Raw genomic sequence first — 12,013 nt, forward strand, 5'->3', positions numbered from 1 at the left:
CACTGAACACACTACCCTCATGTTCTCATCCCAGCTACACAGTCACGCACCAGACGGTACCAGACTACATCATACACCCATTCGACTTACTAGAATGCAAATCCGAAACATCCAAGCGTATCCTCCTTCCCTCAACCGTGAGGTAGCTCTCAACCAGCCACTCGTACCAAACCTTGCGATCATCCGTCTGCCTCCAGAAACTGACTTCGACCTCTGAGTTGGCGGGTAACTGCATGGGAGTCTGCGTATCAAATTAGCCACCATCCTTATTTCCTATAATCAGTGAATAACATACCTTGAGTGGGAACAAGATGGGAAACCAAGAAATCATGTCCTTGCTCTTCGCCTCCATAGTGACTGGATTCGTGCTCAACTCCACCGGTCCTTCTGATCCACTGTACAGAACGGTTTCGAAGTATGCGCCGAGACCGTGGCATACACCTGGTTCCTGGATAGGGAAGGCGATACGGCAGTAGCGCAGGTTATGTTCATTTGCGCCGTCGCCGCCGCTGAAGCCACCACCGCCACCTATCGCCGAACCGCCTTTCCTGAGCGAAGACTGTGCTAGAACGGAGGGAGGAAGGGGATGAGTAAAATCCCAGGCTGTTTCAACCTTGGGTGTGAGAGGGGCCTCGAGGTTGAAATGCTGCATCCTAGTGCCGTTGCTGAGTTGTTTGGATGCGACGGTTTCTTCGGACGAGGTGGAGAGGTAGTCGAATTGCGTTAGCATGACGACCCACGGGATATCGAAAGCGTTGGGATCGACGCTGGTACTTCTAGTATACAGGTCGGACCAGAGCTTTGGCGTGGAGATGGGGGTGAAGTGCGCGGTGTAGCTGGAAGGTATCGATATGCCATGGGTAGGGTTCAGGACGTGTTGCACACCATCGAGACACTCGGGCGATAGCTCGTTGTCGGCAAAAGAGCCAAGAAGCTCGCTGACGAGTATGTCTACTTTGCCGAATGTGCCGTCGGCGAGGGTTGGACCTTTCCAGGCGCGCATGTCGGTCTTAACGACTGTGACGCGTCCGCCCCAGGTTTCGATGTTGTGACGTTGAAGCAGTACGTATGCGTTGGGGTTTTTCTCGATGGCGTAGACTTGTACGGGTACACCGGAGCTTGCGCTGGCATTTAGCGCACGCGTCACAAGCGGACCTCGACCGGATCCTACGACTGCAATAACGACAGCACCGTTGCTAGAACTGGTCGATTTGCTCTCGGCATGCCAGTCTTTCAGCGCCTGAGCGATGGCGCGCTCGTACCACGCGTACTTGATTGGATCCTTTTCGAACACCTCGTATGTAATAGATTCAAGGTTGTCCGTCAGGGGTTGCAGTGGACTCTGGAGATAGTCCTGGAATCCACCACCGAACCGTTCAATCTGGCTCTTAGGAGGCTGATTGCGCTGCAAGTATCGCATGTAGCTCAAGTGAGGTGTTGGGTCGTTGTTGCTACTGCTCTTCTTAGGCAACTTCTTTGCGATCTCGGCTGCTTCAGCTGGGGTTGGTGCGACTGTTCCCGATGATCCTGGACTCGGTGCATCTTCTACAGTACGAGGGGATAGATGACCCGTGGAGTATGACATTATCATATCCGGGTCATCAATACCTGGTAGTTGGCCAACATCCGAGATGAGTAGCCAAGGCCCGCGCTGCAGGCGCATGCAACGGAAGATGAAAACCTGGTGTGCTTTGGACAGGACGTAAGATTGACGAGCGTTGACTAGAAAAGAGGAAGCGTGCAAGTTGAGAAGTCGTACAGGCTCAGAGAACCAACGTGACTGGACAGCCAAGGATGGCAGGCGACGCGGCATATCGAGCATGACTGCTAACCTGTTATGGTACTTGCAAATCGATCGAATGGTGTTCCACGCATCCCATGAGCTCCAAGAATCGACGTTCTTCGACTGGCTACTGGCCTCGAACTCAGGTCTTGCGAATCGCGCTAGGTCTCCCATGTCGTCCTTGCTGGAGTCTGACTGCGTTCCATCCATGGGTAGTTGGACATGCAGCTGGATGTAAGATCCAGTGACAAGCGCCTCCTTAACAGAACGAGCATACTGAGATACGCCGGTCTGGCCGTGAGCGAGTCTTGGTCCAGGGATGACCAGATTCGTAACGCCACAGAAAGCTGCATAGGCAACCTCAAGGTGAAAGACTTGGCGCGACAAATGGGAGATGATCGGGTCTGGCGAAGACAAATCGATCCACGAGCTGGTGAATGCTACCAGTTGACTAATGATCTCATTCGGGCTAAGTGGTGTATCGAAATTGTCCAAGGCAGGTATCAAGGGCAGCGGTTGGGATTGCGACTCAGCGAGGGCTTGGGTGTAGGAGTTGAGCAGACTCAAGACGCGGTTCTGGAAGTGGTCGTTGGTGATGGTGCTAGTGAGCATATCATACTGGAGGTCGTCAGTAGAGTTCCTGCTAGTCTTGGAGGTACTTACTCCGAGATCTTGGGCATGCTGCACCAACTCGGGCGCGACGTCCAGGGTACGCTTCGACTCATGTTGGCCAATATAGAATACGGGCGCATGTTCGCCCATGCCTTCTGAGTAGTCCATAACAGTATCGGGGTTAGTCAGGCCAAGATGAGAAAAAGTGTTAGTGGAAGAAAAGTTGGTGAATGTTGCGGACTACCGCGGGGTCAGCAAAGTCGCGGATGCAATGCTGCGGCGCGCGACCAGGGATGCGGAGCGGGATCACAGCGGCAGGGGCGTGAATTAGAGAGAAGGAGCCACCAGGGGTGGAGAAGGTATATTTACTACATGGCGGCGTGTGGATATTGCTGTGGTGCCTTGCAGCCTGTCGTCGATTGCGCCAAGCGCGAGCAGTCGCGGTAAGTGGAGCTAAGGGCCCGTCGCATAACTTTTTCTGGGACGGCGAGTGCAGGCGACACCGACACGCGCAAACGCCCCAGCACCACAATGACTGCCATGACGAAGCGCGAATACGGCGACGACGACAGTGCCCGCGTCAAGCGCGTCAAGACCGAGTCCAACGGAGAGGGCAAGATGGACGCGGCGGCGAATCCCTACCTGGCGCACTGGAACGACGACAAGCCCGTCAAGAGCGAGTACAGCGGCAGCGGCACCGGCCTCCAGGGCTTCAAGAAGCATGCGACGACGACGGCGCAGGCCAACGCCGCCGAAGACGGCCCCAACAACGCCTTCACCGGCCGCCCGCTCTCGAGCAAGTACATGAGCATCCTCAAGAAGAGGCGAGACCTGCCCGTCCACCAGCAGCGCGACGAGTTCCTCAAGCTGTACCAGGAGTCGCAGATCCTCGTCTTCGTCGGTGAGACGGGTTCCGGAAAGACGACGCAGATCCCGCAGTTCGTCCTTTTTGACGACCTGCCCCAGCAGAATGCCAAGATGGTCGCCTGCACCCAGCCGCGCCGTGTCGCTGCCATGTCCGTCGCCCAGCGTGTGGCCGAGGAAATGGACGTCGAGCTGGGCGAGGAGGTCGGATACAGCATCCGTTTCGAGGACAAGACGGGGCCCAACACCATCCTCAAGTACATGACGGACGGAATGTTGCTGCGCGAGGCCATGAACGACCACAACCTCACGCGCTACAGCACCATCATCCTCGACGAGGCTCACGAGAGAACCCTGGCTACCGATATCCTCATGGGTCTGCTGAAGGAGGTCGTCCTGAGGCGGCCGGACCTCAAGCTCATCATCATGAGTGCTACGCTCGATGCGACCAAGTTCCAGAAGTACTTCCACAACGCGCCCCTGCTCGCCGTACCTGGACGAACCCACCCCGTCGAGGTCTTCTACACGCCTGCCCCCGAGCGAGACTACGTCGAAGCCGCCCTGCGCACCGTCCTCCAGATCCACGCCACCGAGCCCGAAGGCGATATTCTGCTGTTCTTGACTGGTGAGGAGGAGATTGAGGATGCGTGCAGGAAGATAAACCTCGAGGCCCAGGACCTTTCTCGTGAAGGTGGTGCTGGACCATTGGTCGTATACCCGCTGTACGGAACTTTGCCGCCTGCACAGCAGCAGAAGATCTTCAACCCTGCGCCTCCGCCCGCAACACACGGCGGCCGCCCCGGACGCAAGTGCATCGTTTCTACCAACATTGCTGAGACATCTCTCACTATTGACGGTATCGTCTACGTCGTGGACCCCGGTTTCAGCAAGCAAAAAGTCTACAACCCCCGTATCCGTGTCGAATCCCTCCTCGTTTCGCCCATCTCCAAGGCCTCAGCACAACAGCGAGCTGGTCGTGCCGGACGTACGCGTCCCGGTAAATGCTTCCGCCTGTACACCGAGCAAGCCTTTAAGAAGGAGCTCATCGAGCAGACCTACCCTGAAATTCTCAGGTCAAATTTGGCTAGCACCGTTCTTGAGTTGAAGAAGCTTGGAGTCGACGATCTGGTACACTTCGATCTGATGGACCCGCCTGCGCCTGAGACCCTGATGCGTGCGTTGGAGGAGCTCAACTACCTGGCATGTCTTGATGACGAGGGTGAGCTGACCACACTCGGAGGACTCGCCTCGCAGTTCCCTCTGGATCCCGCATTGGCAGTCATGCTCATCACATCGCCCGAGTTCTACTGCTCAAACGAGATCCTATCGCTTACTGCGCTCCTCTCTGTACCCCAAATCTTCGTCCGTCCAGCCAACAACCGAAAGCGCGCAGACGAGATGAAGGAGCTGTTCGCACACCCCAAGGGCGACCAGCTTACCATGCTCAACGTCTACCATGCATTCAAGAGCGAGGAGGCGCAAGCAAACCCGAAGCAGTGGTGCCACGACCATTTCCTCTCTTACCGAGCGCTTCAGCAAGCTGACAACGTCCGTCTTCAACTCAAGCGCATAATGGAGCGCGAGGAACTTGAACTTATGTCAACGCCGTTTGAGAACAAGAAGTACTACGAGAACATTCAGCGTGCGCTTGTTGCCGGTTTCTTTATGCAAGTTGCCAAGCGCGATGGTAACGGCAAGAGCTACATCACCGTCAAGGACGAGCAGAATGTTCTCTTGCACCCAAGCACTGTTCTTGCAGAGGACAGTGAATGGGTCATCTACAACGAGTTCGTCTTGACAACCAAGAACTACATCCGAACAGTGACATCTGTGAAGCCGGAGTGGCTTATGGTGAGTGCATCCTTTCTTGCTTTGATAAACGTTTTACTAACCTCTGCCAGGATATCTCACCGAACTACTACGATTTGTCACAGTTTAAGAAGGGTGAGATCAAGACCGCCTTGCAGCGAGTGGTTACCAAGCTCCAGCGAAAGGAAGTGGAGAAGGGAGGACGGAGATGATTGACTCCGGGTGCACTGTGAAAGCGAATGTAAAACAGAATTCGAGGGCGAGCTGAACATTGGCAGCATCATAAACGTCCTATAGACGGCGCTTGTATCTGGTGTTATGCCGCTTGGCGTTAGGCTTGCTTGTGCATCGGATGACATGATTGAAGATAAGGACGCCGCTATGAGCGTCATTCTAATTGAATCCTTATGCATCTTCATCTTTCACCCTGACTTGCGGTATTGGCTAACCGCATACACGCTAGCGTTGACCCCCACATGTCGGTATCTGCGCATGCCGACATCTCCAACTTTTTCTCAGCTCACATTTCCGCGACAACGCGATCGCAAACCACATTACGCGACGGAACAGGCTTGGTCTCTCTTGGAAATGGCCCCAGTACAAAGTGAAGACGCGTCTTTGTTTCACATCGAGCGCATATCGCAATACGTCTGCATCCCACCCTCGTGTCTCGCGGATCCCTTCTCAGCAGTATGCGCAACAGTACTATCACCACTACTCCTCACGTACTTCCCACCTGCGAAAGGCGTAGTACTCGCATACGAAGATGTAGACCTGCAAAGTACACCACCCGCCGGACCGGATCCGAAGTCCAAGAACAGATCACAGTCACAACAACGAAGCGAATCCAGTTCCAACGACAATGCGCCCGCTGAGCCACTGCTACTCAGGCACGTCGATGAATACGCAGCGCCGTTCCTTTGGGTGACCGCCTCTTTCATCGTATGGCGCCCAGCCCGAAATGCATACCTCACCGCGCACATCACCGACCAAGCGAAGACGCATCTCACACTTACACACCTCAACACCTTCCCCGTAAGCATACTCAAGGAATGTCTACCCTCAGACTGGTCGTGGCATTCGGAAGAATCCGGTCAAACGAAGCAGGGATACGATGGCAAATTGTCGGACGAGGGAGGCTGGTGGGAGAACGGCGACGGTGAAAAGGTGGAGGGAGAGCTGCGAGTGAGGATACGAGACGTTGAGGGCAGAATGGATGGAAAAGGAAAGGGCAAGGGTTTCTTGCGCATTGACGGAGCGCTGGTGTCTGAAGAGGAGATCAAAGCCGCACAACAGAAGGCTGGTAAAGGGAAGAGGAAAGCGACTACGAGTGCGATGAAGGCACTGCCACAGAAGCAGGCGGAGGGAGAAGTCATGGAGATCGACTCGGACTAGGTCGTGGGTAAAGGGCACTGCACGGGTCTATTTGGTCGCAAAATTCGCGAGATGCGCAACATCCTTGGATATCATTCGCATCAAAACGGCGTTAAGGCGTTTAAAACAAAGCAAGATGCAATCTCCAGCATCTACGATACCACACATAAATATAACAACCTTCATCAAAACGCTCCACTTCCCGTCCCTCGTGAGCACAGACCAATCAGACAACGCACACCTCCGTCTCCCGCCGCAGCAAACCGCGGCACGCATCCCCCATCAAACCCATCCCACCACTACCTTCCCACCTTCCCACCTCCCTCCCCAACCCCCCAATCCAACCACCCACACTCTTTCACCCCACCCACCCACTCACCATATTATGTCTTCATCCAAGAAATCCTCGTCCTCATCCTCCCGCAAATCACGCAGCCACGACCCCATCTACGAATCTGGATATAGCAGCAGCAGCAGCAGATCTTACGGCACGACGTATAGCAGCATGTCGCCTTTCTGGACGATTGGCACGCTGCTGGGGGCGAGCAGTGTGGCGTTGGGTGCGTTTGGGGCGCATGGGTTGAAGACGCGGATTAGGGATCCGGGGGCGTTGGCGAGTTGGGGGACTGCGGCGAATTATCAGGTATGTGTGACTTCTCTGCTACCACTGCCTCTATTCGGATAAGGATGTATGCTGACTACAGAAATAACAGCTCGTTCACTCCGTCGTCCTAACCATGACATCCGTTGTCGCGCCGCAAAACAAAATCGCCATGGCCCTCTTCACCGCCGGCATGACCATGTTCTCTGGAAGCATATACCTGCTTGTGCTGGATGCGAAGAAGTACAAGCAACTAGGGCCTGTCACGCCAATTGGCGGCGCTTGCCTTATTGCTGGTTGGCTGGCGCTGGCCGCGAGGGGAAAGATGGTCAGACTACCTAGGAGCGCGTGATGGGTGAAGACATAGGATTGATGGACCGGGAAATGGACAGTTGTACAGTCGAACACCGCCTGCAGGTCTGGCATATCATGGGATGCATGAGATACTTGGTTATGAGCATGATGAATGACAACAAATTGCTATTGGCAAATTCTACAACCGAGTCAATTCCTCCACCGTGCAACAAACTCTTCCCAAACACATCCTGAGATGAAAATAGCTACACCGGTCCTTACGCGCCACCGCGCCCACTCGCGGATGACTAGTTTCCGATCAAGATCTTTGGCTCCCATGACTCGAGACGAGCCGCACCCCACATTCGCAAGCCTAGAACCTCATCTTCAACGTCCATCCCAACCAGCTGTGTGCTGGCGTCCCGCTCAAACACGTCCTTTCACGTGTCGCATATCCAAAACTCTGGTTCGGGACCAAATGACCGTTATGGCCCCCAAACATGTCCCATTATGACACGCTCCGGCACTTACCCCCCACTTAGACATGTAGCGTGTGCCGCAGGAAGCGGCTGCATGGAATAGCGGCTTTCTACCTTGTAAGAGAAGAGAACCCTGGAACTAGGGTAAAAGCAATGTCTTTCCATGCGAAAGTATCGTCTCTTTCCTCACATTGTTACGCAGCATGGATTCAACGAGTATTGAGACACCATCAACAACGTGGCTGCCATCAACGCGCCATATCCTGGGTCTCGCGGGCCTCTGGCTAGTATTTAAAGTGCTAGAAGCTATCTACAACATCTCGCCGCTCCACCCGCTGAGTTCAATCCCTGGACCAAGACTGGCGGCTGCGACGTACTGGCCGGAATTCTACCACGATGTTGTCAAATTCGGTTGTTATACGAAGGAGATCAGCAAAATGCATAGGGTTTATGGTGAGCTCATCACTAGCTATCTTATACCAGCCCGCAAGCTAATCAATGACATCTCAACCAGGACCCATCGTGCGAATTAATCCCAACGAAGTCCACTGCGACGACATCCGCTTCGCAGATGAGATATACGCAACCGGTAGCCGAAAACGTGACAAGCCAAAGCACCAAGTCAACGGATCTTCGTAAGTCACTAATTCCACACATACATGCCAGCCATGCAATCCCCCTAACCATTCCCAGTATCTCATTATCCGGCTTCGGCACCATCGACCACGACCTCCACCGCCTCCGGCGCGTCCCCCTAGCAAAATTCTTCTCCCGAGCCATGATCACACGACTCGAACCCGAAATCCACAGCCTAGTCCAACAGCTCTGCGACAAACTACTGCGGCAATCCGGCAGTGACAACGAACCCTTCGACATCGCCATGGCATACAGCTGCTTCACTTCCGACGCCATTTCCAGCTACAGTTTCGGCGAAAGCTTTGGGTTTCTCGACCAAGAAGGGTGGTACCCGAATTTCCGAGAGCCCACAGCCGCAGTCCTTAGACCTGTTTTCGTGTTTCGATTTTTTCCTTGGACGAGTAAGAGTGCGGCGCTTGCGACGACTTTTATCGATTATCTGCCCAAAGACATCGCGTTGATGGTAAAGACTTTGCAGGTTGATTTGCCGAATAGAGTGCTTAAGGCGAAGGCGGATCTTGACGCGGGGATCACGTACGACCGACCGACGATCTTTGCTTCACTTTTGCAGTCCGATCTTGGTGCCGGGGATAAGGGCGTGGTGCGCTTAGTCCACGAGGCACAAGCTGTATTGGGTGCTGGCACAGAGACCACAAGCTGGGCTCTGGCCGTGATGACATACCACCTCCTAACCAACCCCCAAATCCTGGCTAAGCTTACCCAAGAACTGCAAACCGTTGTAGAAGACCCGCTAAACCTCCCTGGATGGACCGTCCTAGAAACACTACCATATCTCGGCGCTGTCATTCAAGAAGGACTGAGACTATCCTACGGCGTGTCTAGCCGTACAGCCCGTATCCCGACGGAGGAAACGCTGCTGTACCGTGGCGAATGGAATAAGAAGCCTGTTGAATACGTTCTTCCTAAGGGCTATGCGATCGGCATGTCGTCGTACGTTACACATCACGATGAACGCGCTTTCCCTGACTCTTATGCTTTTGTGCCGGAGCGGTGGTTGGATGAGAGTAATCAGAGGAGGAAAGAGCCGGAGCGTAGTATACTTTCTTGGTCGAAAGGGAGTCGCTCTTGCTTGGGGAAGAAGTAAGTGGATTGTGTTTATTTTGAGTTGGAGATGGATGGCTAACATTGATCTTGTAGTTTGGCTTTGTGCGAGCTCAATCTGTGTCTCGCTGCGACGGTGCTGCGTGTGATACCGAAGATGCGATTGTTTGATACGACGGAAGAGGATGTGGTATATGATCATGACATGTTTGTGCCGATGACGAAGGATCATAAAGGTGTCAGGGTTACAATCGAATAGTGTGATAAAGTGTCACTCTACAATTTGAATGAGTTAAAACGGTCGACGCATGCGGCGAAAGTCCCTGTTCTTTGTTCATCATCAGATTCCGGATATCGCTTTTGATTTGTGGTATCTCATACTGAAAATAATCCTTTGCGCCATATATGCGTTCTCCTCTTCTTTTTTCCACACAAAACACGCGCTCTGACTCTCTCCGATGCCCTCTACAAATACTCCTTCTTCCTTCCCGTCCTAGTGTACTGGTTGAGATGCCACTCAACATCCCCCTCCTTATTATCCAGCGTCCCCGCCCTGATCTCAAACAACCTCATGCTCATCCTGGGCCCCACCTCCGCCAGCTCCACAGACTGGTACCCCGTTTTGACAAAAACATGGTGCCGGACCTCAATCGTGTCCTCGATATTCTTGAACGTGACGACGCGGTTGCCAACTTTGGCGGTGGCTTCGCGGGGCGGGAAGAGGTGTTTTAGGATTTGGACGCAGCGTTCTCCTAGTTTGGTAGAGAAGCCTTCGAAGATTAGGTGCGGGTAGGATTCGGAGACTGTGCCGCGAGAGGCGTTGGGGATGTCGGCGCGGAGGACGACGTTGCTGGATTGGGTGAGTAGGTGTGGAACGAAGGGGTAGGATATGGCTTACTGTAATGAGAAGCTAGCGGTTGGGCCATGGGGGAAATGCGATACTGTCAAGGCGGTGGGTGTTCCTCTGTGCTCGTGAAGAAGGACAATGTCGCTTAGGCCGCCTGACTTTGCGCTCTCGACGAGGTTTGGCAGGACCATGTTTCCGCGGTTCAATCGTATCGACGTGGGTAGCAGTAATCTGATTTCCTTGGCGAATGTCCCCAATCTACTTGATGGATCTATACCAGCATCAGCATATCGCTCTGTCTTCCCAACTGTGTTAGGTTTATGTACCTCTCGAAGTTGTGACCAATATCCTGGGATCTACCACACCCGACAGCTGCGCATATTCGTCGTCGAGTCCTAGCTCCTCCTCTGCGGTTCTATCCGCTCTGCTCTCATCGTACTTGAAATCCTGTCGTAGGTTCTGGTCGTTGGCGACATCCTTGGATAATGGCTTGCCGCTGGCGAGCGAAGCTTTCAGCGCTGCTCTTTTCGAAGCGAGTTCGGCGTCGCGGAGGGTAAGCGCGCGGCGGTAAAGGTAGTCGCGACGTTCTCGGGCTTGTTTGCGGATCATGTTGGCGGTGTGTGGTGTGAATCGAAAGGGTTACTTGGGGCGCATGTAGGAAGTTGTAAAGTTCGCGACCGAGCGACGAAAAGAAAAGCGGGTCGCAAAGTTTATCGATAAGATCACGCCAATACGAATACCTCGGACTCCCGATTTCACTGAACAGAAATCATCAAGATATACAATATCATCAGTAGCGCGTACCTCGAACACATGGCTCAATTATGTACAAGAATTTTAACTCTCATGTCGCCTCCTCCCGGTCCGGACCCACGATTCCGCTCTCCATCTTAATAAACCTCAAGCAGTCCACGGGTACTACCTAGGTAGACATATTCTGGCCAAAGAGATAGATACTCATAGACCCAATGTCGAAATCAAACATCCACTTCGGATCTCACGCAATCATCCACCACAAAGCCCGGGGTCAAATCGCTAAGGCTACGTCCACTACAGCAGGTGTGGTCAGCAAGCTGCAGCATCAAGCCCGTTCCTGGACCACACGTACCGTTGGAAGATCCACATACCATTAATCATCGAATTTGATCAGCTTAGGCTCTGAAGCTCTGCCCTCTCCGCCTAGTCAGAGACTCAATTTCCGACTCCACATCCCAGCACTCGTAAAACGCAGCCCAGTCACCCACAAAGTCTCCGTCTACGGGGCCATAGTATTTGCCGATGGGATACCCAACGCCGCGGGTTGATTCGCTGTAGAAATTGCACGTGCTGCCTGAGTCTACGTGGTAGCTGACAGGCTGGATGTAGTAGCCGTCTGCTCTGTCCTGAGTGATGACGCGGACGTTGTTTTGGCCGGTGGTGTCGAGCATGTAGGTTTTGCCGTTACAGTCGGTAACGTGGGCGACGGGGCTGAGGGAAGTTTAGTCTGCAAGGTTGAGGTTGAGCTGAGCTGAGGTTTGGGACTTACGGAAGGGCTTCAGCAGCGATAGCGATGGAAGAGGTGAGCACGGAAGCGAAGATGAATAGGGTGGAGAACATCGTGGGGAACTGCATGGTAGACGTGTGGTTCTTGGGTCTTCACTGCAGAAGAAGTA

The 12,013-nt window shown here is 53.7% G+C and overlaps 6 protein-coding genes across 6 annotated transcripts; 3 read left to right on the plus strand and 3 right to left on the minus strand.

The window, feature by feature from the left end:
- Positions 1–64: 64 nt before the first annotated feature.
- On the minus strand, positions 65–2,563 carry J4E84_008912 (uncharacterized protein; the record flags this gene model as incomplete). Its single annotated transcript, XM_049391479.1, has 3 exons — positions 65–241; positions 296–2,401; positions 2,447–2,563. The coding sequence occupies 3 exons, from the start codon at positions 2,561–2,563 to the stop codon at positions 65–67; spliced, it is 2,400 nt and encodes a 799-aa protein (XP_049240883.1).
- A 363-nt stretch (positions 2,564–2,926) lies between these two features.
- On the plus strand, positions 2,927–5,280 carry PRP43 (DEAH-box ATP-dependent RNA helicase prp43; the record flags this gene model as incomplete). Its single annotated transcript, XM_049391480.1, has 2 exons — positions 2,927–5,110; positions 5,161–5,280. The coding sequence occupies 2 exons, from the start codon at positions 2,927–2,929 to the stop codon at positions 5,278–5,280; spliced, it is 2,304 nt and encodes a 767-aa protein (XP_049240884.1).
- Positions 5,281–5,656: 376 nt separating this feature from the next.
- On the plus strand, positions 5,657–6,463 carry J4E84_008914 (uncharacterized protein; the record flags this gene model as incomplete). The annotated part of the gene is made up of 1 exon (XM_049391481.1): positions 5,657–6,463. The coding sequence occupies one exon, from the start codon at positions 5,657–5,659 to the stop codon at positions 6,461–6,463; it is 807 nt and encodes a 268-aa protein (XP_049240885.1).
- A 1,851-nt stretch (positions 6,464–8,314) lies between these two features.
- On the plus strand, positions 8,315–9,557 carry J4E84_008915 (uncharacterized protein; the record flags this gene model as incomplete). The annotated part of the gene is made up of 2 exons (XM_049391482.1): positions 8,315–8,451; positions 8,510–9,557. 2 exons carry the CDS (start codon positions 8,315–8,317, stop codon positions 9,555–9,557), a joined length of 1,185 nt encoding a protein of 394 aa, XP_049240886.1.
- A 422-nt stretch (positions 9,558–9,979) lies between these two features.
- J4E84_008916 (uncharacterized protein) lies at positions 9,980–10,970 on the minus strand (the record flags this gene model as incomplete). Its single annotated transcript, XM_049391483.1, has 3 exons — positions 9,980–10,364; positions 10,413–10,632; positions 10,688–10,970. The coding sequence occupies 3 exons, from the start codon at positions 10,968–10,970 to the stop codon at positions 9,980–9,982; spliced, it is 888 nt and encodes a 295-aa protein (XP_049240887.1).
- A 542-nt stretch (positions 10,971–11,512) lies between these two features.
- On the minus strand, positions 11,513–11,972 carry J4E84_008917 (uncharacterized protein; the record flags this gene model as incomplete). The annotated part of the gene is made up of 2 exons (XM_049391484.1): positions 11,513–11,828; positions 11,887–11,972. The coding sequence occupies 2 exons, from the start codon at positions 11,970–11,972 to the stop codon at positions 11,513–11,515; spliced, it is 402 nt and encodes a 133-aa protein (XP_049240888.1).
- Between the last annotated feature and the right edge of the window lie 41 nt (positions 11,973–12,013).

This window comes from Alternaria hordeiaustralica, assembly GCF_023758085.1.
Source record: "Alternaria hordeiaustralica strain BMP 2776 chromosome Unknown scaffold_24, whole genome shotgun sequence".
Lineage (NCBI taxonomy): Eukaryota > Fungi > Ascomycota > Dothideomycetes > Pleosporales > Pleosporaceae > Alternaria > Alternaria hordeiaustralica.